Source organism: Coregonus lavaretus, assembly GCF_964263955.1.
Source record: "Coregonus lavaretus genome assembly, chromosome: 4".
Taxonomy (NCBI): domain Eukaryota; kingdom Metazoa; phylum Chordata; class Actinopteri; order Salmoniformes; family Salmonidae; genus Coregonus; species Coregonus lavaretus.
The window spans coordinates 60,340,945-60,364,998 of record NC_139991.1 but is presented as its reverse complement, the minus strand read 5'-3'; the positions used below and the strand labels follow the sequence as shown (position 1 = coordinate 60,364,998).

At 43.4% G+C, this 24,054-nt stretch overlaps 1 protein-coding gene across 3 annotated transcripts; it reads right to left on the bottom strand.

Annotated features, from left to right (window-relative positions):
• Positions 1 to 5,481: 5,481 nt before the first annotated feature.
• Positions 5,482 to 12,734, bottom strand: kctd9b (potassium channel tetramerization domain containing 9b). Of its 3 annotated transcripts, none has more exons than XM_084160095.1 (12): positions 12,595 to 12,734; positions 12,234 to 12,355; positions 12,091 to 12,134; positions 11,846 to 11,939; positions 11,699 to 11,757; positions 8,033 to 8,161; positions 7,882 to 7,949; positions 7,710 to 7,805; positions 7,457 to 7,606; positions 7,059 to 7,164; positions 6,795 to 6,928; positions 5,482 to 6,711 (listed from the first exon to the last, which is right to left on the bottom strand). In XM_084160095.1, the coding sequence occupies exons 1-12, from the start codon at positions 12,640 to 12,642 to the stop codon at positions 6,595 to 6,597; spliced, it is 1,167 nt and encodes a 388-aa protein (XP_084016221.1). In that variant the 5' UTR covers positions 12,643 to 12,734; the 3' UTR covers positions 5,482 to 6,594. The 3 variants fall into 3 exon arrangements, with proteins under 3 accessions (XP_084016221.1, XP_084016222.1, XP_084016220.1); XM_084160096.1 differs by having other exon boundaries at positions 5,482 to 6,681; XM_084160094.1 differs by having other exon boundaries at positions 6,574 to 6,928.
• Positions 12,735 to 24,054: the final 11,320 nt, after the last annotated feature.

The window sequence follows — 24,054 nt, the reverse complement described above, 5'->3', positions numbered from 1 at the left end:
CCATTAATCCTGGATACGCTCCCCAGGCAGGGATGAGCATGAGTGATGACCATGCCTGCCTCTCTGCCTCTCTGCCTCGCCACCTCTTCACTCTTACTAACATACACACAGTATCAGCTAGCATTAACTAAAACATACACCCAGCTCAACTAAACACAGGACCCTCCAGCTGTCGAACCCTATCATCACGATACACACCCACTATCACCTCATATTCTCTTAATCAACAATCTACTTTCCTCCCTACCTCGCTCGCTCTCTCTCTCTCTCCAGTGACAGTATGCCACATTGAATTTGTCACATGCTTTGTAGACAACAGGTGTAGACTAACAGTGAAATGTTTACCATTTCCAACAATGCAGAGTTAAAGTATACATAAAGGGTAGTCCAGTGTGTGTACATAGAGTCAGTGCAAGAGAGTTAGAGCTAAAATGGGTCAATGCAGGTAGTCTGGGAAGCCATTTGATGAGCTATTTAGCAGTCTTGTTTAGAAGTCTTATCGCGTGGGGGTAGAAGCTGTTCAGGGTCCTGCTGGTTCCAGACGTGGTGCATTGGTACCGCTTGCCATGCGGTAGCAGAGAGATCAGTCTGTTGCTTGTATGCATGTGTGTGTGTGAGTGTGCAATAATGTGTAAGCTATGTGTAAGCTATATCTGAGCTTAGCAGAGAGAGGAGAGTGTATTGTTAAAGGAAGCGGGTTCTGGGCTGACTGAAGTGACATTCTCTGTTCTCCAAATAAAACTGCCTGGCCGTGTAAACTCCACATTCCAGAGCTTGTGGTCTCTCTCAGAGGGAAGGACTGAGGCAAGACTACATCCATACCTCTTGAACCTGTTAAATCAGGATGCTTTAGAAATAAAATAAATCACAAAAAAATGGTTCCCAAAGATCCATCAAGACCTTGCACATGCTTGCCAGCACCATAAGTGTGTGTGTTTTCCTCCCATGAGCTCATGCTGCAGGAGAGTGTTCAAGCAGACAAGGCCATGAGGAAGGAGGGGAGGAGGCCTGAGGGGTTTAGGAATGGAACGCGTCCCACCCTTTAACCCCAAAACTGAGGACTCCAGCCCACACCACAACAGGCACACCCTCTCTCTGTCTCGCTCACACACACACGCCACGCCAGTACCCACAATACATACCAACCAGGGGTTACCCAGCTATCCCTCTGTGAATGGCGTCGCTGACCCTCAGTACTGCTTGGTTGGGAGGGAAGGGGCACATACATGCACACACGCATACATACACACGAGCCCGTACACAAACACGCACAAGTATAAGGCCACACACAGAGCAGGAAAACCTGTGATTGTCATCTGAATGAAAGCTTCTCTACCACACTCAAGGCTACACTGTAAATACAATGCATTACCATGCATTTTTACACACACAATCTAGCCAAGTATCAAGACTCTGTTATTATTGTGGAGTTCACTGGGTCTGACAATTTGAATCTCACCAAAATAACAGTTTCACAGCCCACATTCATGATCCACAGAGAGATGGAGAGAGAGAGAGAGAGAGAGAGAGAGAGGAAGAGAGATACTTTGTGTCTCTGCCCCTCCAAAAATAGCTAGTTGTTTTGGTATGTCAGGCTTTGTGTAAAAGGGTGGGAGCCATTTTCAATTCTACTAAAAGATAGGAAGAAAACAAATAAGAAGAATTGAAGTTGAGTTACATCATGAGAGTTCTTGCTGAGGCAAGCACTTTGATGAGCAGTCATTTTACCTATGATGTGTTTGTTTGTGTTCACTGATTAGCATATCCGTGCCATCGCCCCCTCTGATTTGATCACAGGCCACCTCTGTGGTCCCGCCCCCACAGCCTCATGCCACCAAACCGGGTCCACCACCCACAACCCCATTTAACCATCATATCTGACAAACACACAGACAGAAACAAACACACACGCACTTCCCCATCATTCATGGGTCGTTAGTGAAAGCCACATCCATCCAATCAGCTCTGTGGTTTGTCTATAGAAACAAATCAAATCAATCAAATTGTATTTGGCACATGTGCCAAATAGACTTTACCATGTGTAGACTTTACCATGAAATGCATATTTACGAGCCCTTTCCCAACAATGCTGAGTTAAAAAGTAAGAGAAATTGGCAAAATATAAAAAAAGGAAATATTGACACAGTAAAATAACGAGCCTATAAGGAGTACCAGTACCGAGTCAATGTGCAGGGTTACAAGGTAGTTTAGGTAATTGAGGTAATATGTACATGTAGGTAGGGGTAAAAGTGACTAGGCAATCAGGATACATAATAAACAGAGGAGCAGAAGCATATGTGAAGAGTGTGAAATAGTGCAAAAGTGTGTCTTTGTGTGTGTGTTTGAGCGAATGTAGTGTGTGTGTATGTGTGTGTTGGAGTGCCAGTGTAGTATATGTGAGTGTGTGGGTAGAGTCCAGTGAGCAGGTGCGAGAAAGTCAGTGCAAATAAAAAGGGGGTCAATGCAAATAGTCAGGGAAGCCATTTTATTAATTGTTCAGCAGTCTTATGGCTTGGGGGTAGAAGCTGTTCAGGAGCCTTTTGGTCCCAGACTTGGCACTCCGATACCGCTTGACATACAGTAGCAGAGAGAACACTCTTTGACTTGGGTGACTCAGCCCCTATGATGTACTGGGTCGTACGCACAACCCTCTGTAGCGCCTTACCAAGGGTGCCAAGCAGTTGCCATACCAGGCGGTGATGCAGCCAGTCAAGATGCTCTCAATGGTGCAGCTGTATAACTTTTTGAGGATCTGAGGGCCCATGCCAAATCTTTTCAGCCTCCTGTCGTGCCCTCTTCATAACTGTGTTGGTGTGTTTGGACCATGATAGGTCCTTAGTGATGTGGACACCGAGGCCACACAGTCGTGGGTGAACAGGGGGTACAGGAAGGGACTAATGAGATTGACAGGTGACTGTTTATCGCCATCATTTTTCAAGCCACTTATCCACAAACCCTGAGAATTTTAGAGAGCGTATTTCTGTTCATTTTCATTCTTTCCTCATCAGTAACCATCTGATTTAGACCTGGGAAACCAAGTGTGAGGACCAAGCTCATAAATGACCTTGATTGATCGATTACATATCTTTACAAAAAAGTTAGGAAAACTGCTAAAGGAAAACCCAGCGGAAAAATCTCACAAAGGCAACAATTCCTCAAGGAATCCTGTAGGACTTGTCTGTAAGGGCAGGTGTTTGACATCTGCTTTGAGAGAGAGACCAGTCCTGGCCACAGATACTGAGAGACTACTGTCCTCTTCTGCATACAGAGGGAATTACAGCAAGCGCCACAGTAAGATGAAGCTTGTGGTTTTCAAGTTTCAAATTTCAAGTTTTAATGTCACATGCACAGTGAAATGCCTTTCTTGCACGGTCTAACCCCAACAATGCAAAAATCAATAACAATGTAATATTAAAAATAACAAGGTAGAAAAAAACACACAATATATAAAAATAAGAAGAACATGATAAAGTAAGGAAGCATAATATATACAGGGTAAATTCCAGTACCATATTTACAATGTGCAGGGATACTGGATCAATAGAAGTAGATACATTGCCTTGCAAAAGTATTCATCCCCCTTGGCTTTTTTCCTATTTTGTTGCATTACAACCTGTAATTTAAATTGATTTATATTTGGATTTCATGTAATGGACTTACACAAAATAGTCCAAATTGGTGAAGTGGAATGAAAATTATTACTTTTTCAAGAAATTCTAAAAAATAAATAACGGAAAAGTGGTGTGTGCATATGTATTCACCCCCTTTGCTATGAAGCCCCTAAATAAGATCTGGTGCAACCAATTACCTTCAAAGTCACATAATTAGTTAAATAAAGTCCACCTGTGTGCAATCTAAGAGTCACATGATCTCAGTATACATACACCTGTTCTGAAAGGCCCCAGAGTCTGCAACACCACTAAGCAAGGGGCACCACCAAGCAAGCAGCACCATGAAGATCAAGGAGCTCTCCAAACAGGTCAGAGACAAAGTTGTGGAGAAGTACAGATCAGGGTTGGGTTATAAAAAAATATCAGAAACTTTGAACATCCCACAGAGCACCATTAAATCCATTATTAAAAAATGGAAAGAATATGGCACCACAACAATCCTGCCAAGAGAGGGCTGCCCACCAAAACTCACGGACCAGGCAAGGAGGGCATTTATCAGAGAGGCAACAAAGAGACCAAAGATAACCCTGAAGGAGCTGCAAAGTGCCACAGCGGAGATTGGAGTATCTGTCCATAGGACCACTTTAAGCCGTACACTCCACAGAGCTGGGCTTTACGGAAGAGTGGCCAGAAAAAAGCCATTGCTTAATGAAGAAAATAAGCCAACACGGTTGGTGTTCGCCAAAAGACATGTGGGAGACTCCCCAAACATATGGAAGAAGGGACTCTGGTCAGATGAGACTAAAATGGAGCTTTTGGGCCATCAAGGAAAACGCTATGTCTGGCGCAAACCCAGCACCTCTCATCACCCCGAGAACACCATCACCACAGTGTTTTTTATCAGCAGGGACTGGGAAACTGGTCAGAATTGAAGGAATGATGGATGGCGCTAAATACAGGGAAATTCTTGAGGGAAACCTTTTTCAGTCTTCCAGAGATTTGAGACTGGGATGGAGGTTCACCGTCCAGCAGGACAATGACCCTAAGCATACTGCTAAAGCAACACTTGAGTGGTTAAAAAACATTGAAATTTATTGGAATGGCCTAGTCAAAGCCCAGACCTCAATCCAATTGAGAATCTGTGGTATGACTTAAAGATTGCTGTACACCAGCGGAATAAATAAATGTATGTGTATATTATGTGTGTGTGAGCAAATTATGGAGTGAGTGTGCAGGGCCCTGTGAGTGTGCATAGAGACAGTGCAAAAATAAGAATAAGATATAAAAGGTCAACAACCCATTTTGTTAGCTATTTAGCAGTCTTATGGCATGGGGATAGAAGCTGTTTAGGAGCCTGTTGGGTGTCAGACTTTGATGCACCGGTACCACTTGCTGTGCAGAAGCAGAGAGAACAGACTATGACTCGGGTGGTTGGAGTCTTTAACGACTTTCTGGGCCTTCCTTTCACACTGCCTGATATAGAGGTCCTGGATGGCAGGAAGCTCGGCCCCAGTGATGTACTGGGCTGTACGCACCACCCTCTGTAGGGCCATGCGAATGAGGGCGGTGCTATTGCCATACCAAGCAGTGATGCAGCCAGTCAAGATGCTCTAAATGGTACAGCTGTATAACTTTTTTGGGGTTTGTCCCTAAAGGCAGGTTTCAAACCAAAACCTTCACAATGAAGTACATTCCAGTTACCCTACACACCCTTGTACGTGTGCATCACTTTATGTGTGTCTAGTCTGCCGGAGCCATCCTTCCAAATGTTGTCTCTTTAACTCAAGTTTCCAAAGGTAAAGCGTGCCAAATATGCGTGTGGATCACTTAGAGAGGAGCTGTTGACATAAAAACACAACTAGATACTAAAAACAGGCTAAAACCTTTATTGTAAAAATACATGATAAAACAGTAATTATACAGTGATAGCATGATGAGATACAAAAATACCAACCATTTTCACAATGTGTAGTGTAGCACCATGTGATGGAAATCCAACACCAGGCATGGAGAAGATGGCCCATGTAGGATTATGTACACGTGGACCCATTAAAGTGAGACTCAGGCATATAACTTTTGACATGAACCTCAGATATTGTAGATAAACTCATGTGCACGCTGCTGCAACGTGATAGCTGCGAGACCAAAACAGCGGAGAAGTTTAGCCTCACGCCTCATACCGTTTGTTGTTGCGGAAGTCTGTCCGAATCTGTGGGGTACTTTGTACAATGCTGAATCTACCTTCAAAATACATGTATCATTTTACAAACATGTAGAACCTTTTACGCCATATTAACAAACGTGTGTACTAGAACCTAGATCTAAAACATTCCTGGGTCTCGTTTCACATTCGCTCCTCATGTCAGAGGAACAACCACTGCCCTCAGACAAGGCCAGGACACCAACACACTGGCTAGGGCCCGTGGGGTAGCTACGTGACTACTAAGGGTTTATATAGTATTGGACAACTAGTCTCTTCTGAGAACTCAAAATCAGTGGTGAGCTACACAGGGGGTTGGGCGGAATGACTTAGGGACCAAGAGTGTGTGTGTGTGGGGTTCAGTGGAGTAGTGCAGTAGGGATATCTGAGACATGTGCAGTAGGGTTACCGTACGCTCTGATATGTGCAGTAGGGTTATCGTACACTCCGAGACATGTGCAGTAGGGTTATCGTACACTCCGAGACATGTGCAGTAGGGTTATCGTACACTGAGACATGTGCAGTAGGGTTATCATACACTCCGAGACATGTGCAGTAGGGTTATCGTACACTCCGAGACATGTGCAGTAGGGTTATCGTACACTCCGAGACATGTGCAGTAGGGTTATCGTACACTGAGACATGTGTAGTAGGGTTATCGTACACTCCGAGACATGTGCAGTAGGGTTATCGTACACTCCGAGACATGTGCAGTAGGGTTATCGTACACTCCGAGACATGTGCAGTAGGGTTATCGTACACTCTGAGACATGTGCAGTAGGGTTATCGTACACTCTGAGACATGTGCAGTGGGGTCAGCATCTCTTCAAAGATGGCTCCCTTCACGTTGGAGCCCCGAAGGTTAGCTTCCTGTAGATCACATCCAGACAGGTCACAGTTCTGAGAGAGAGGGGGAGAGAGAGAGCGGGAGGGAGCAATGTTTGAGAGCTGTTGTGAGTGTGTGTGTGTGTGTGTGTGTTTACCTCCAGGTCTGTGCCAGCCAGTGTAGCTCCTCTCAGGTTGCAGTTTTTCAGCTTGGCGTTCTTCAGTGTGGCGACTCGCAGGTTGATACCTGTCATCTGACTACCCTCCATGTCCACCCCCTTTAGGTTGGCACCTAACACACACAATATATAAATCAATAGAAATCCAAGTATGACCGAACAGGTATTGAACCTTGCTCGTCCTTACAATCCAAGTGTGTGTGTTCGAGTCAAGGCCCAAAGAATTGTGTGTGTGTGTGTTACCCTCCATGTTGGCTTTGACTCCAGCAGGGTCCTCAAAGTTACACCCTCTCAGAGACGCTCCCTCCGCATTAGAACACAGCATCTTAACACCCTGTAGGTTAGCCCCCTAAAACACACACATACCTCCACATTAGAACACAGCATCTTAACACCCTGTAGGTTAGCTCCCTAAAACACACACATACCTCTGCATTAGAACACAGCATCTTAACACCCTGTAGGTTAGCTCCCTAAAACACACACATACCTCCACATTAGAACACAGCATCTTAACACCCTGTAGGTTAGCTCCCTAAAACACACACATACCTCCACATTAGAACACAGCATCTTAACACCCTGTGGGTTAGCCCCCTAAAACACACACGCACATAGTAACACTATGCATTTACACTCACGTCGAGGCAAGCTGAGGACAGGTCTGCCCGCTCCAGGTTGGCACCACTGAGGTTGGCGTGAGTGAGGTTGGCAGCTCTCAGGTTGGCCATCTTAAAGTTGATGTAGCGCAGGTCCAGACGAGACAGGTCTGCACCACTGAAGTTCAGACCCTGTGTGTGTGATAGAGAGCAATCAAAGAGGACAGTGTAAGACAAGATAGATCATAGCCACTGAAAACAGATACGTTTTGGTGTGTGTGTGTGTGTCTGCTACCTGACAGCGCAGCTCTGACTTGGTGGGTGTGGCCAACAGGAAACGCACAAACTCCTTCCTGGTTAGAGAGGAGTGGTCATCAGCGGGCTGGGAACTCTGGGTAGGAGAAAATATGGTTTAGTTAGGATAGACAGGCCTCATGCACACTTACGGTATTCACACACACACAAACCTTGATCAGGGTCTCCAATTGCTCAGCCAGCTGCTCAATGCCGAAGAACCGAGCCTCCTCCAGGACTCCTGAGACAGAGAAAGAGATGAAGTAGCTATTTGTGTGTGTGTGTGTGTAAGTCCGGTGTGTACGTTGTGTGTATGTGGCATACCCAGTGGGTTGATGCCGTCATTGATGATGAGTTGTCCGTGTCTCAGGTAGTTGAGGATGGGTTCAAAGTAGCCTGGACTCCTGTCTATTAGGTAGGCACCCTGAGAGTCCTGCTTATTACCCCACACATCTACACACACACACACACACACCAGGAATTTGGGACATGAATAATGGGTGGAGGAGACAGGCAGTGAGTGGTGTGTGTGTGTGTGTAGATATTTACAACAATTATAATTTCTAAAGTGGAAGTTGAGAGAGTTATATTTGAGTGTTTCAGTGAAACGTAAGTGAGGGAGGCCCCGATCTCTCGCTCTCCCAGATGTTTAGTTCATTTCATTTCGATCTCCTTTGCATTATTGTAGCCTTTTTCTGTAGCCTGTCAACTATGTACAGTGGAGAGAACAAGTATTTGATACACTGCCGATTTTGCAGGTTTTCCTACTTACAAAAGCATGTAGAGGTCTGTAATTTTTATCATAGGTACACTTCAACTGTGAGAGACAAAATCCAGAAAATCACATTGTATGATTTTTAAGTAATTAATTTGCATTTCATTGCATGACATAAGTATTTGATACATCAAATACCATCTACATGCTTTGTAAGTAGGGAAACCTGCAAAATCGGCAGTGTATCAAATACTTGTTCTCCCCACTGTATCTGTCTATCCCTGTTCTCTCCTCTCTGCACAGGCCATCCCTGCGCGCACAACCCACGTGGAGTTCCAAGTCTCTGGCAGCCTCTGGAACTGCCGTTCTGCGGCCAACAAGGCAGAGTTCATCTCAGCCTATGCTACCCTCCAGTCCCTCGACTTCTTGGCGCTGACGGAAACATGGATTACCACAGAAAACACTGCTACTCCTACTGCTCTTTCCTCGTCTAACCATGTGTTCTCGCATACCCGAGAGCATCTGGTCAGCGCGGCAGTGGCACATGAATCCTCATCTCTCCCAAGTGGACATTCTCTCTTTTCCCCCTGACCCATCTGTCTATCTCCTCATTTGAATTCCATGCTGTCACAGTCACTAGCCCATTCAAGCTTAACATCCTTGTCATTTATCGCCCTCCAGGTTCCCTTGGAGAGTTCATCAATGAGCTTGACGCCTTGATAAGTTCCTTTCCTGAGGATGGCTCACCCCTCACAGTTCTGGGTGACTAACCTCCCTACGTCTGCCTTTGACTAATTTCTCTCTGCCTCCTTCTTTCCACTCCTTTCCTCTTTTGACCTCACCCTCTCACCGTCCACCCCTACTCACAAGGCAGGCAATACGCTTGACCTCATCTTTACTAGATGCTGTTCTTCTACTAATCTTACTGCAACTCCCCTACAAGTCTCCGACCACTACTTTGTATCCTTTTCTCTCTCGCTCTCCTCCAACACTACTCACTCTGCCCCTACTCAGATGGTAATGTGCCGTCGCAACCGTCGCTCTCTCTCTCCCGCTACTCTCTCCTCTTCCATCCTATCATCTCTTCTCTCTGCTAAATCCTTCTCCCTCCTCTCCTCCCTTTCTGCATCTTTTGACTCTCTATGTCCCCTATCCTCCCGGCCGGCTCGGTCCTCCCCTCCTGCTCCGTGGCTTGACGACTCATTGTGAGCTCACAGTAGAGGGCTCCGGGCAGCCGAGCGGAAATGGAGGAAAACTAGACTCCCTGCGGACCTGTCATCTTTTCACTCCCTCCTCTCTACATTCTCTTCCTCTGTTTACGCTGCTAAAGCCACTTTCTACCACTCTAAATTTCAAACCTCTGCCTCTAACCCTAGGAAGCTCTTTGCCACCTTCTCCTCCCTGCTGAATCCTCCTCCTCCTCCCTCTCTGTGGATGACTTCGTCAACCATTTTGAAAAGAAGGTTGACGACATCCGATCCTCATTTATTAAGTCAAATGACACCGCTGGTCCTGCTCACACTGCCCTACCCTATGCTTTGACTTCTTTCTCCCCTCTCTCTCCAGATGAAATCTTGCGACTTGCGACGGCCGGCCGCCCAACAACCTGCCTGCTTGACCCTATCCACTCCTCTCTTCTCCAGACCATTTCCAGAGACCTTCTCCCTTACCTCACCTCGCTCATCAACTCATCCTTGACCGCTGGCCATGTCCCTTCCGTCTTAAAGAGAGCGAGAGTTGCACCCCTCCTCAAAAAACCTTCACTCGATCCCTCCGATGTCAACAACTACAGACCAGTATCCCTTCTTTCTTTTCTCTCCAAAACTCTTGAGCGTGCCGTCTCTAGCCAACTCTCCTGCTATCTCTCTCATAATGATCTTCTTGATCCAAACCAGTCAGGTTTCAAGACTGGTCATTCAACTGAGACTGCTCTTCTCTGTGTCACGGAGGCTCTCCGCACTGCTAAAGCTAACTATCTCTCCTCTGCTCTTATCCTTCTACACCTATCTGCTGCCTTTGATACTGTGAACCATCAGATCCTCCTCTCCGCCCTCTCCGAGTTGGGCATCTCCGGCGCTGCTCACTCTTGGATTGCGTCCTACCTGACAGGTCGCTCCTACCAGGTGGCGTGGCAAGAATCTGTCTCCGCACCACGTGCTCTCACCACTGGTGTCCCCCAGGGCTCAGTTCTAGGCCCTCTCCTATTCTCTCTATACACCAAGTCACTTGGCTCTGTCATATCCTCACATGGTCTCTCCTATCATTGCTACGCAGACGACACACAATTAATTTTCTCCTTTCCCCCTTCTGATAACCAGGTGGCGAATCGCATTTCTGCATGTCTGGTAGACATATCAGTGTGGATGTCGGATCACCACCTCAAGCTGAACCTCGGCAAGACGGAGCTGCTCTTCCTCCCGGGGAAGGACTGCCCGCTCCATGATCTCGCCATCACGGTTGACAACTCCATTGTGTCCTCCTCCCAGAGTGCAAAGAACCTTGGCGTGACCCTGGACAACACCCTGTCGTTCTCCGCTAACATCAAAGCGGTGACCCGATCCTGCAGGTTCATGCTCTACAACATTCGCAGAGTACGACCCTACCTTACACAGAAAGCGGCACAGGTCCTAATCCAGGAACTTGTCATCTCCCGTCTGGATTACTGCTGTTGGCTGGGCTCCCTGCCTGTGCCATTAAACCCCTACAACTTATCCAGAACGCTGCAGCCCGTCTGGTGTTCAACCTTCCCAAGTTCTCTCATGTCACCCCGCTCCTCCGCACACTCCACTGGCTTCCAGTTGAGGCTCGCATCTACTACAAGACCATGGTGCTTGCCTACAGAGCTGTGAGGGGAACGGCACCTCCTTACCTTCAGGCTCTGATCAGACCCTACACCCAAACGAGGGCACTACGTTCATCCACCTCTGGCCTGCTAGCTCCCCTACCTCTACGGAAGCACAGTTCCCGCTGAGCCCAGTCAAAGCTATTTGCTGCTCTGGCACCCCAATGGTGGAACAAGCTCCCCCACGACGCCAGGACAGCAGAGTCACTGACCACCTTCCGGAGACACTTGAAACCCTACCTCTTTAAGGAATACCTGGAATAGTATGAAAGTAATCCCCCCTCCCCCTCCCCACCATAAAAAAACTAAAAATAAGTGGTTGCCCCACTGGCTATCATAAGTTGAATACACCAATTTGTAAGTCGCTCTGGATAAGAGCGTCTGCTAAATGATGTAAATGTAAAATGGTGCATTGTGGGAGTGACGTCATCACCTTTGTCTCTGAACATGTGGGCCAGCATGCTCTCTGGCTGTTTACTGACCAGCGTGCTCCTGAGGAGAGAACACACACCACACATGTTATGTGTTATGTGCATCACTAGAATGGAGTTAAGAGAGACTGTGAGGTTGTCATGGTTACCGTGTGGTGGTGAAGCAGCAACCCCCAACATTGAGCGTCAGCCAATCAGTGTGAGTCTGGAACCAGTCTGGACCGCCAGGGTCATCCTGGGGGTCTGCACACATTGTCTTACTCACATCTGAGGGAAGTCATACAGATAGCAAGTACATCCCACCTACATCCCACCCAGACAGAAGCACAGAATATCCCACACTGTACCTCCCAATAGAGCTGTCAGACCTGTTGAGAGGTTGTAGTCAACTTACCATCAAATGAGTCTCCCTCAGACACATACAGCACATCATCATCCCTGCAGAACACACACACGCTGATAATGTTAGCAGTGAACATAACTTTGTCCTGCCTAGCTAGCAGAGTAGTTATGCTATGTCGCCAATTTTGAACTCACCTTATGAGCGTTATGTCGTCTATAAGACCGCCTGTCCCGTTATAAACGCTGGAGGCTCGGATTCCCAGTTTACTGCTAGCGACGGATAGCAGGTCTGTCAGTGATCCATACAGCGCCACAACCTGCGACAAAATACACACGACGCACACAGATACAGATGATGACAACCATGCGACAAAATACACCATATCTGGCGATGTACACTGACAAATGAGGAAACTGCTGGCAACCTAGCGTACCTACTGTAGTCAGATGAGATGTAGCTAGCTAGCTACAGCAGTAGCTATGCAGAGATGTTATCTGTGCTGCCGTTGATATAGAACGAGATCGGATAGGACAGGTTTCTCGGCAACTTGCTTACCTTGCCATTGGAAGAAGTTCCGTTGACAAACAGAGTGACTCGCTTCATGATCGTTTTGGTTATTTAGCTGCTCGGCTTAAGTCAGCTAGCTAAATACACCCGTTTCCTGATTTTTCGATTGGACCCAAAACATCTGCAACAAAATAAAATAAAAAGCTTGAAAAAGCATTGCAACGATGTCGTCCAATCAATGATCAAAGAGTGAATATTGTCCAATAGCGATGAAGGAGGAGGTAACTCACATGCAGTTACCGAGATGCCATTGGTCATAGTTATTTTTTCTAAACAATGATTGCTTCCTTTCCTCAAAAATATGTTTCCACCTCAGAGTAGGAGAGGTGGAAAAAATATCTGTATCGATCAACAATGACAAACCTCCTGGCATTGACAACTTAGATGGAAAGCTACTGTTGATGGTAGCTGACTCTATAGCCACTCCTATCTGTCATATATTAAATATGTGCCAAGACGAAAGTCTTTGTCCTCAGGCCTGGAAGGAAGCCAAAGTCATGATGTTACCAAATAGTGGTAAAGCGCCTTTACTGGTTCTAACAGCAGACCTACCAGCTTGCTGCCAACTCTTAGTAAATGTGTTATACCAAATTTTTCTCTGTAAACAAATTAATGTCGAGATTGCGTAATTCAAATCTGGTATTGGAATAAGAATCAAGAGATCTTCAATCCAAGCTTAATTTATTATATGCAAAATGTATTGTATGATAAGTATGAAGGTTCGTATACGGGCTCACTGACAAACCACGCAGGGCCGACAGAGAACTAAGAATCTGTTTTCAGATTCTTTCTCAAATACTCTGACAGAAAGCAGTCCCTTCTTCTGTTGGCCAACCAGAGCAAAGGACTGAGTGTGGTTCAGCCAATCCGTTGGCGCAGGGGTGGGCCCAACTCCTCAGCACTCCATTTGTTACTAGACATGGTTGCTATGATAACCTGCAGAGCCAGCACCCAGAAAGACATCCTCCCACTGTACTCCATGTTCAAGGACAGTTTCACAGAATACAAAGAGGCAGTGAGGTCTAGTACTTTGAGACACAAGTTCTTATCTCCCCTTACTCCCTAAAACAGCTCCTCACATTAATCACAGCTTGCCAAGTGAAACAATCTACATCAATGCATTCCTTCCAAGGTAGTCATCTCATACAGATCCAATTATGAGAAAAATAAAACCCAACAATTCCCTCTTTTGACGCCCTCTAGGGTGTCACTCATTAAAATACAATACAAACAAAAATAAACACTTTTATTAATAGACAATTTGATAATAAAAGTCCTTCAGTCCTTCCATCGACACCCAACTTGCAAACTGTTACCAGTCATCAAAGAAGTTCAAACCATCACATAAGGAAAGACAAACATTCACATGGCTAACTTGATTAATAAAGCATAAAACACAGGATTAATAGAACACAAAACACAAGATTATTAAAACTCTAGGGTGTGATTAAAGATTTTTAAAGGGAAATTTTGAATTCCCTCTTTTGACACCATTTATGGTGTCACTCTAAACAGAGTATAATCACCCTTAAGAATAACAGGATATGGAAATTAAATCACAACATTTAATGGTAATAAAAAATAAAAAATTATAATTTTAACCCTCTATTCCTCCCCTACACCTAACATGTACTGAGTTGGCTACCAGCCACCCAGGAATCCTTTACCTTCACATCAGGAAGAATAAACAATCACAGTGGTTAGTAAAAACATAAGGTAATAAATGAGCAAGAACTGAAAATAAATGCGTGTATGTATTTTACTAGGCAAACCATGGATCATCCAGCTTGGTCTCAGAGTCAGTAACAGAGTCACCCGCATCATCCTGGGCCGGTAACAACAGCATCATACCTGACGCCTGCACCACTCCTACCACTGACCTCCTGAGACAGGGGACGATGCAAGCAGCACAACACATTAACAGCAAAAACACAATTATTAGGGTCAGAAATCCAGTAACCACCATAGAAGAGTACTCACCAAACCAGTCACTCAGCCAGGAAATAAGGCAACATCCACAAAGAACAAGTATACCCATAGAAGCTATAACTTCACCCAGAATAGTCACAACAATAGTTTTCCATTTACCAAATATGTTATCAAACCAATCGTTTATGGAGCTATCAATACCAGAGTTCTCAACCAGTTCGTTCGCCAGCGTGGTGATGGTCACTCAAGCGCTTTGGTCACGGGCCCGTCCGGTGCTATATTGTTGGAGATGAAAGTACAACACATATATCCAAACAGAACACAAACCCCGCCCCTCTCAGCCAAAAGCATATCTAACGCTATTCTATTCTGCTTTGTCATTAAGATAGTTGCCGCTGTCTGCTCAGCTAATCCCTTTATTGCATCACGAGTGTGGTTTATAAATATTTTGCTGGTTATATTAAATATAATTTATCCAATCTATATTTTTATTAATTGTTGACCATCAGAAAATACTTGATTCAAACTCAGCTGCGATCTGATTCCTAGCTTTGAATTGTTCTGTAACCTCTCGAGGTACTCCTATCCCATCACAGGATCCTTTCATCAAAGGATCCCGGGAGGAGGTCCTACTTTCTATTTGACAACTCACCAGTCTCTGACACGTTTGATTGTTTACATATGTAGTTGAGTTCACAATCAGTTATCACCACACAACCATCAGATGTCAGCACAGGCCTGGTTTTGGGTCCTACAATCCTCTGTCTGCAACAAATAGGAGAGATTAGTCATGTTCTCTTTCAGTTGTGATATTCTCTGTGTAGGAGCAGAGCTAAGATGCCCTACTCTGTATCCTATCTTACTAGTCCTAGAAAAACAATTAGAATCCCCTGAGACTTCAAACGTAGGCAACCCAGGTCGGGACGACCCTGTTATCGGGCTTGCATGGAGGATAAACCTGACAGAGAGTCAAAGCCTGTCAAGGGGAACGGAGTAGTTGTCAACCCTGGTTTGGCTGTCCCACAGGCAAAACAGTCCTCTTTAGACATAGTTATTTATTTATTTTTTTTTATTTTTTTTGCCGTATACTGAATCCATTCCAACCACAGGTTAAGATTTCTATACCCCGTTTCCACCTGTACTACTTCCTCCAGGTCTATAGTTTTGCACTATCTTTACCACAGCCCCGTTCTCACTACCTCCCTCAGAGAGGTTTACTCTAGAATTTCCCCTTTCCCTACGTCTAGCTGTCTCCTATGCCTTTTCAACTTGTGTTAGGTTAACTACTACTTCTGGCTGAAACAGGAGGGTCCGTGTGTGTTAGGAATATGGCCCCCACAATCAGACAGCTACCTACCGTCGGGAGACCTGTGAATCCCCACCCTTGCCCTGAGAACATGTCAGATGCCAGAGGCCAACCCATTGCTTCACCTTCTATCGAACTCACACAGGGATGATCAGACAGGGTAAGGGAATCTTCGTTAAGGAGCCAACCCCCGGACCCTTGTGGTTATCGGATCTTTCTCCTAACTCTGTGTTTGTTCGTCAGGTGTAGCTGGGTTTGCCTTTTTATAGTGTGTGACATGCACCCAGATTGATCTAATAGGACTTGATAGGGCCCTTCCCAACAGGCCTGCTTCCAGTTTTTCTTCTTTTAGGGACTGGATCCACACTCAGTCTCCTGGTGTGATAGAGTGGGTCACCTTCTCCTTTAGTTCACCTGTGGGGCACAAAACCTCTGACATACAGGTGTGGTTAATAAACTATCATACATGTTTTTTTTAAAAAGTATTTTGTCCTCTCCTTCGTATATATTTAATATTTAATATTTAATATTTAATCCAACCATCCCCCTCTTTGACACATGATTTGGCCATGTGTCAATATTACCACCTATCTAAACAATCACTTTAGTTAATATTGGTAATTCATTATCCAATTGCCATTCCTCCACTCTCTCTTCTGTTATTTTATGGTTCAAATCAAATATATTATTACCAAATTATAATCTTCTTCACAATTTTCACAGTACTATAAATTACCCTCAACTTAGTAAAATAAACTATCTTAAAGTCCTCCTCTCATGCCTTTAGAATTTACTAGTGTGGATGATTAAAATAACACCAGAATGTTAAAACAGAGTTCAGAGGCCATTGAAATCATTTAACGAACTGTTTAATCCCATAGTATACTAAACATTACCATTATTCTAAATATTTCATAAATGTTAGTTATCCCAAGTGTTCATTAAATCCTCATGACATTCATTCTCATAAGAAATCATATATACCCCAAACTCAGCCAAAAGCTAAAAAACTCCATAAAATTCACTGTGTGCTCCTCTAAGACCTATCACCCTTGACCTGCTGAAACCCCCCAAAATTGAAACAACAAGGCTTTATAAACATCATACTAGGTGTGTTGTTTTTTATTTGAAAACCCAATTTGAAAAACAACCACAAATAGCCAGGCCTTAATTTGGTAGTTCACTTTTATGACCTAAATACGGCCTAACTTCACTACTGCTCCCCTAGCCCTTGGCAACATTCCAACGAGATGAGCTAATCTCTTTCTCCTAGTGATATTCTAAAGATGGTAGTACACACAAAACATGATAGATATTCCCAGTCTTAACCCATCAATAATTGTTTGTATCATTCTAATTCCTCCTAACTAATCCATTAAACCACTCAAAATTCCTCGAGTATACTATGATTATTTAATTGATTACCCTAACTCTGCTACATGTGATCTCATCTCAAATGATCCATTTATCAATTATTTATTCAACTCCCTAGGAAAACCTGTCTTCCCTTCTATTGCTCCTGTCCTCCCTGTATATGTCATATTTGAGTTTTTAGCCAATACAATCACAGTTACATCAAATGTTCCCTAATTTAATGGTATTTTCTTCCTAATATAACTTCCCTAAATGAGATTAAATCCCCTGCCTTCCTCTACTATCCTTATATCATTACTGGATCAATGATAATAACTGTAATAACTATCAATAATAATTGTAATAACTATTTCACATTAAATTGTGTCTTTTTTCTGATAATGTCATAATTGTAGCCTATTCCATCACTTTTAGTTTAAAATATAAGTTTATGTAACAAATCCATAACCCACCACAGGCTGGCGCCATTCCCCCATCACAACAGCCAATGTCACTTGCATCCACTTAACCAAAATACATTATCGTTCTAAAATGTACCAAAAAAAATATTTCCCAGCTAAACCATTTCAGTTCGCTATTCAATTTATTTAACTGTTCTCTCTGATTATGCCCTAATTAATAAAACAAATACTTGCTATCGTTGATTAGCATACATTTAATTATGTTCCTACCATCTGAACTGTACTGTCTCTCACCCTCCCCTTTCTCCTTCGGAGAGAGCGCATGGTAACCTTATAACATATTTACATAGCTTAAATAGAAGTATTCTAGAAAAGTATATCTAATTCAACCTTTCAGGTATATAGCCCCACTGCGTAAGCTTTATCTACTGTCCCTACCTGTGTTCGAACCAGGGACATCGCCAGTCACTTCACACCTATTTAACCCCTAAACACGCTCGCTACAAATAGTCCATTCAACATTACCAAACCAAATACTCATCGTACCCATTCAATCAACACATCAGCCGTGGAATTTACACTCATAAATGCAGATTATTACTCCAAGCCTTGAAATGATAAATAGATTTCCACTAATAGTACCATTAATGATCTCATCTTACCCTCTGACACAAAATGAAGTTCCCTCACTGTACTATGTTAGCTCTACCATGATAATTAGTTCAATTTAACCCTCTATTTGTTTTGTACTCTATTATACATTACGTCTAAAACAACATTACTTATGGTCAGTTTAATCCGCCATCATATTATCCAACAACGCCACAATCTTAAACTCATATGGGGCGGCTGGCAGTTTAGTAACCAATAGCGCCGCGCCAACAACCGAGAGGTCACCGGTTACAATCCCCGAGCCGACCAGGCGAAAAATCTGCCGATGTGCCCTCGAGCAAGGCACTCAACCCCAATTGTTCCCATAAATCGCTCTAGACTAGAGCGTCAGCCAAATTACCACAAATGCAAATGTAACATTTTCTACTTTCTCACCCACGACGCTCGGGTGAGCAAGTTCAGAACATCTCTCGTCAGAAACCCACATGCACCTCTCAAATAATCACCCCGTGGTGTTCCCAGCCAACTCCCAGTCTTTCCTCGCTTCAAAAGCCACAGTTTCGCTCTCTCCAGCCCCTCCCCTCGCAACTCTCTCTTCAGCTTTTGAGGAGAGCAGGCCTTTTGAAGAGCTGTTTTTCGTTTTAGTGTTCCAAATATTCTGCCGTTATTTAAACTACTTTAGTCTAGTTATTTAAATCAAATTATTCCCACCTAATTAGTTAAAGTTGGTGCATGTTTATATTTAAATGATAAACCGAATTATTTCAGTCTAATTGTTTAACCAGTATTTTGCAGGGTCAAACATTAAACGTTAAATCAAATAATAAACCAAAAAGCTTCAACCCAAACACCTAGAACCAGTATTATGCTATGTCAAACATCAAACACTGAATCAAATAATAAACCAAATTGTTTCAACACAACTATTCAAAACCAGTTCAGTCACACAATTAATCACTTTAGCTTTATGTTCCCAATTGTTATTGATGGGTTATATGGTTTAAACAATCACGAACCCAACAGTTATCCCCAAATTACACAGTTTGGACAGCCACAGACGTTTTAACTTCCAATTAGTTTTCTAACAAAGTATACAGGTTTGTCATTCACACTCTCATGCATACGACAACACTCGCACTGTCTAACTTTTAAAGTACCAACAATAGGTACGTTGCCACGCCCTTACCCCTTTCGTTTAACCTACTCTATTTCTTATGTTCCCATTTACACCCTATTGGTGCAAAGACAATAAGTTTATACTCTCTCCTAATTTGCAGTATCTCACTTATGTTCCCATTTGCACCCTATTGGTGCAAAGACAATAAGTTAATACTCTCTACTAATTTGCAGTATCTCACTTATGTTCCCATTTGCACCCTATTGGTGCAAAGACAATAAGTTAATACTCTCTACTAATTTGCAGTATCTCACTTATGTTCCCATTTGCACCCTATTGGTGCAAAGACAATAAGTTAATACTCTCTACTAATTTGCAGTATCTACCCATGTTCCCAGTTGTCCCGGACAACGACAAATGGCGATTTATACTGTCTTCTAAGTTTTTAGGAGTGCTGTCCTATGATCCCAACTATATTCAAACTATGTTCCCAATTATATCCATCCCAGACCGATACAATGACAATAGATTTTTATAGAATATAGTGACAAATAGCGTACACACTCGAGTGCTGTCCTATGATCCTAACTATATCCAGACTATGTTCCCAATTATATCCAGCCCAGACTGATACAATGACAATAGATTCATTAGTCTATGTTCCCAATTATATTCAGCCTAGACTGATACAATGACAATAGCTTTTTATGGAATATAGTGACAAATAGCGTACACACTTTTATCCAATAATTCCCTATATCCCCAGCCCACCCCTGGTGGTACCTAGTCTGGGGATTTCAGTATTTTCCCAGAACCGCTCTTCTGTGGAACAATACTCAATATACCATGGCTTTTAACCCTCACATTTATCAAACATTTGCATAGTATATTATGAAATCGAAATAGTATACTGTAATCGTTATTTATAGTACAATAGGGTTCACTTACATCAAACAGGTGCTTCACAAAATTAATTTGGATAAAGCCAATGTGCAAAACTTCAGTTATATTACAATAGGTGTTTTGCTTACCTTTTTAAAAGCCCGGGCAATTTGTGAAACACAGTTCGATGACAGTGATGTCCAATAGGCTGGGTGAATTCCAGCGAAGTTCCGCCACCAGATCACAGTCGGAGGTCACCAATTGTCGAGATTGCGTAATTCAAATCTGGTATTGGAATAAGAATCAAGAGATCTTCAATCCAAGCTTAATTTATTATATGCAAAATGTATTGTATGATAAGTATGAAGGTTCGTATACGGGCTCACTGACAAACCACGCAGGGCCGACAGAGAACTAAGAATCTGTTTTCAGATTCTTTCTCAAATACTCTGACAGAAAGCAGTCCCTTCTTCTGTTGGCCAACCAGAGCAAAGGACTGAGTGTGGTTCAGCCAATCCGTTGGCGCAGGGGTGGGCCCAACTCCTCGGCACTCCATTTGTTACTAGACATGGTTGCTATGATAACCTGCAGAGCCAGCACCCAGAAAGACATCCTCCCACTGTACTCCATGTTCAAGGACAGTTTCACAGAATACAAAGAGGCAGTGAGGTCTAGTACTTTGAGACACAAGTTCTTATCTCCCCTTACTCCCTAAAACAGCTCCTCACATTAATCACAGCTTGCCAAGTGAAACAATCTACATCAATGCATTCCTTCCAAGGTAGTCATCTCATACAGATCCAATTATGAGAAAAATAAAACCCAACATTAACAACAGACTTTCAGCATGTTTATAGAGAAGGGCACTCAACATGTACTGCACTGACACAAATGAAAAGAAATGGATAATAAGATTGTGGGAGCTGTACTGTTAGATTTCAGTGCAGCCTTTGATATTATTGACCATAACCTGTTGTTGAGAACTTATGTGTTATGGCTTTTCAACCTCTGCCATATCTTGGATCCAGAGCTATCTATCTAATAGAACTCAGAGGGTTTTCTTTAATGGAAGTTTCTCTAATGTCAAACATGTAAAGTGTGGTTTACCGCAGGGCAGCTCTCTAGGCCCCATGGACGGCTTGTTCAATAGGGCGATATGGGCGACGCACTGCCAAACGGGAAAAGGAAGGGATTTTTTTTCTAATCAATTATATCACGGCAACAGCAGTTATCAGTGTTCACGTCTGATCTGCCAGCCACTAAATGTCAAATCAGGCTAAAGTCGTGCTTCAAATGGCCCCGCCCGTTTTTTGGGCGATTTCAGTCAGGTTGAAAATCGCCCAGAAGTCTCTCATAGCCTGTCATGTAAAATCTATTTTTTTCACATTTCAAAGCTTTCAATACATTCTCTATGGGTGTCTGTGTGCATGCACTTACGCGCTTTCGTCATACGTGACGTAACGTTGAACGTAACTAAGACAATGGCGGCTACCAGCGTCTATGTTGCGACCTGCAGTGTGGCGTTATTTTATGTTTTTAATTTGTAGACTTAGTTTACAAACATTCTGCAAACATTCTGCTTTGGACTGATCTTCGGTTTTGGACTGATCTTGTTGATCGTGTACATACCCGCTACGAACGGACTAAATAATGAAAACGCTGCTGGCAGCAAAATCCCAATACAGCTGGGAGACTTGACTGGATGACAGAGTCCCGGACAGAGAGGTGGAGCCGGCCACCTTCACCCTGGTCAGAGCGGACCGCGATCCTGGTAAGAGAGCGACTCTGTACCCCGACATTGAACTGCTTTCTGTGTCATTGAACCTTACTATTGTTGATAAAACAAGTTTACTGGAGAACGGAGAAAAAGTAGAGACTTTTGGACAAGGTGGATAATTGTATAATATAAGGCAGTTTATTCAGAGGTAAAGATATCTGGAATCGCGTGCACGGACCCGTTCGTCAAACTCGTAGGGAGTTTATCAGAAGAGCCCCTAAACATTGTGTGCTGACATTTTATACAATAAAATGAAGTAGGTTGAATCTAGTAGTTCTGATCTTCTGATTGGTCCTGATGAGTTGGGCGATGTCACCTCCAGGCTAGTGTCACTGTTGCATTGGCTCTGAGTCGGGTTCTCTGTCTTCAGATGTTCAGCCTAAGAGAAGAGGATTTGTGTGTGTGTGTGTGTGTTTGTTATCAGTGTGTTTGTGTGTGTGTGTGTGTGTGTTTGTGTGTGTGTTTGTTATCAGTGATGATGTGTGTGTGTGTGTGTGTGTGTGTTTATCAGTGATGATGTGTGTGTGTGTGTGTGTGTGTGTGTGTGTGTGTGTGTGTGGGTGTGTGTGTGTGTGTCCTCAGGGCAAGAACTCGTGAGTTGGAAGAACTGAGAGACCTATGGCGTGGGTGTTATCCTTAGCCACCTGCTGACAAGGCTGACAAGATAGGACTCTTGTTCATTGTATTGAATACAAAGGCCCAACACAAAATGGGTCATGCACAAGATTTTAGTCAGACCAAGCTATAACATTATATATTTACTACGACAGTACATTCAACCAAAAGCTAATATAACAAAGGCATCAGAGATTATTTATAATCTGTCACAGAAACTGGAATCCATCTCCCCAGATCAGTCAATAAATGCTTCTGGTATTGACTTATATGCTGCCCCTGTCTTCATGTTGTTGCTGGACATATCTTTTTTTAAATGTGTGTAGGTCACCTAAATCATCAGAAAAATTGCCCCTCCTGAGAATTTTTTCAGGAGCCGCCACTGCTAGGCCCTCTACTCTTTTCTATTTTTACCAATGACCTGCCACTGGCATTAAACAAAGCATGTGTGTCCATATATGTTGATGATTCAACTATATATGCATCAGCAACCACAGCTAATGAAGTTACTGAAACACTTAACAAAGAGTTGCTGTCTGTTTTGGAATGGTGGCCAGTAATAAACTGGTCCTGAACATCTCTAAAACTAAGAGCATTGTATTTGGTACAAATCATTCCCTAAGTTCTAGACCTCAGCTGAATCTGGTAATGAATGGTGTGGCTGTTGAACAAGTTGAGACTAAATTACTTGGTGTTACCTTAGATTGTAAACTGTCATGGTCAAAACATATAGATTCAATGGTTGTAAAGATGGGGAGAGGTCTGTCCGTAATAAAGAGATACTCTGCTGTTTTGACGCCACACTCCATAAAGCAAGTCCTGCAGGCTCTAGTTTTACCTTATCATTATTGTCCAGTCGTATGGTCAAGTGCTGCAAAGAAAGACCTAGTTAAGCTGCAGCTGGCCCAGAACAGAGCCGCAGGTCTTGCTCTTCATTGTAATCAGAGGGCTAATATTAATACAATGCATGCCAGTCTCTCTTGGCTAAGAGTTGAGGAAAGACTGACTGCGTCATTTCTTGTTTTTATAAGAAACTGTTTGCATAGTCAACTTACACACACACTTACCCCACTAGACATGCCCCCACAGGTCCAGAACAAATTCAAGGAAACGTACAGTATTATACAGAGCCATGAGTTCATGGAACTCCCTTCCATCTTATATAGCACAAATGAACAGCAAACCTGGTTTAAAAAATAAAAATAAAGCAACACCTCAGGGCACGTCTCTCCCCCATGTGACCTACTTGTTGTGTGTATGTACGGACATGTACGTGTAACTGACAGATGCACACACACACTACATGTTCATGTTTTTAAATGTATGCAAATTGAAAAGTATTTTGTCAATTGTCTTTTTTGTTATGTGTTGGACCCCAGTAAGACTAGCTGTCGCCATTGGCGTCAGCTAATGGGGATCCTAATCAATCACATCA

Coding starts and splice junctions, on each gene's coding strand:
- kctd9b (XM_084160094.1), bottom strand. CDS start 12,642: ATGAAGCGAGTCACTCTGTTTGTCAACGGAACTTCTTCCAATGGCAAG. Junction 12,356..12,594: donor GAACTTCTTCCAATGGCAAG/GTAAGCAAGTTG, acceptor ATTTTGTCGCAG/GTTGTGGCGCTGTATGGATC. Junction 12,135..12,233: donor GACGACATAACGCTCATAAG/GTGAGTTCAAAA, acceptor TGTGTTCTGCAG/GGATGATGATGTGCTGTATG.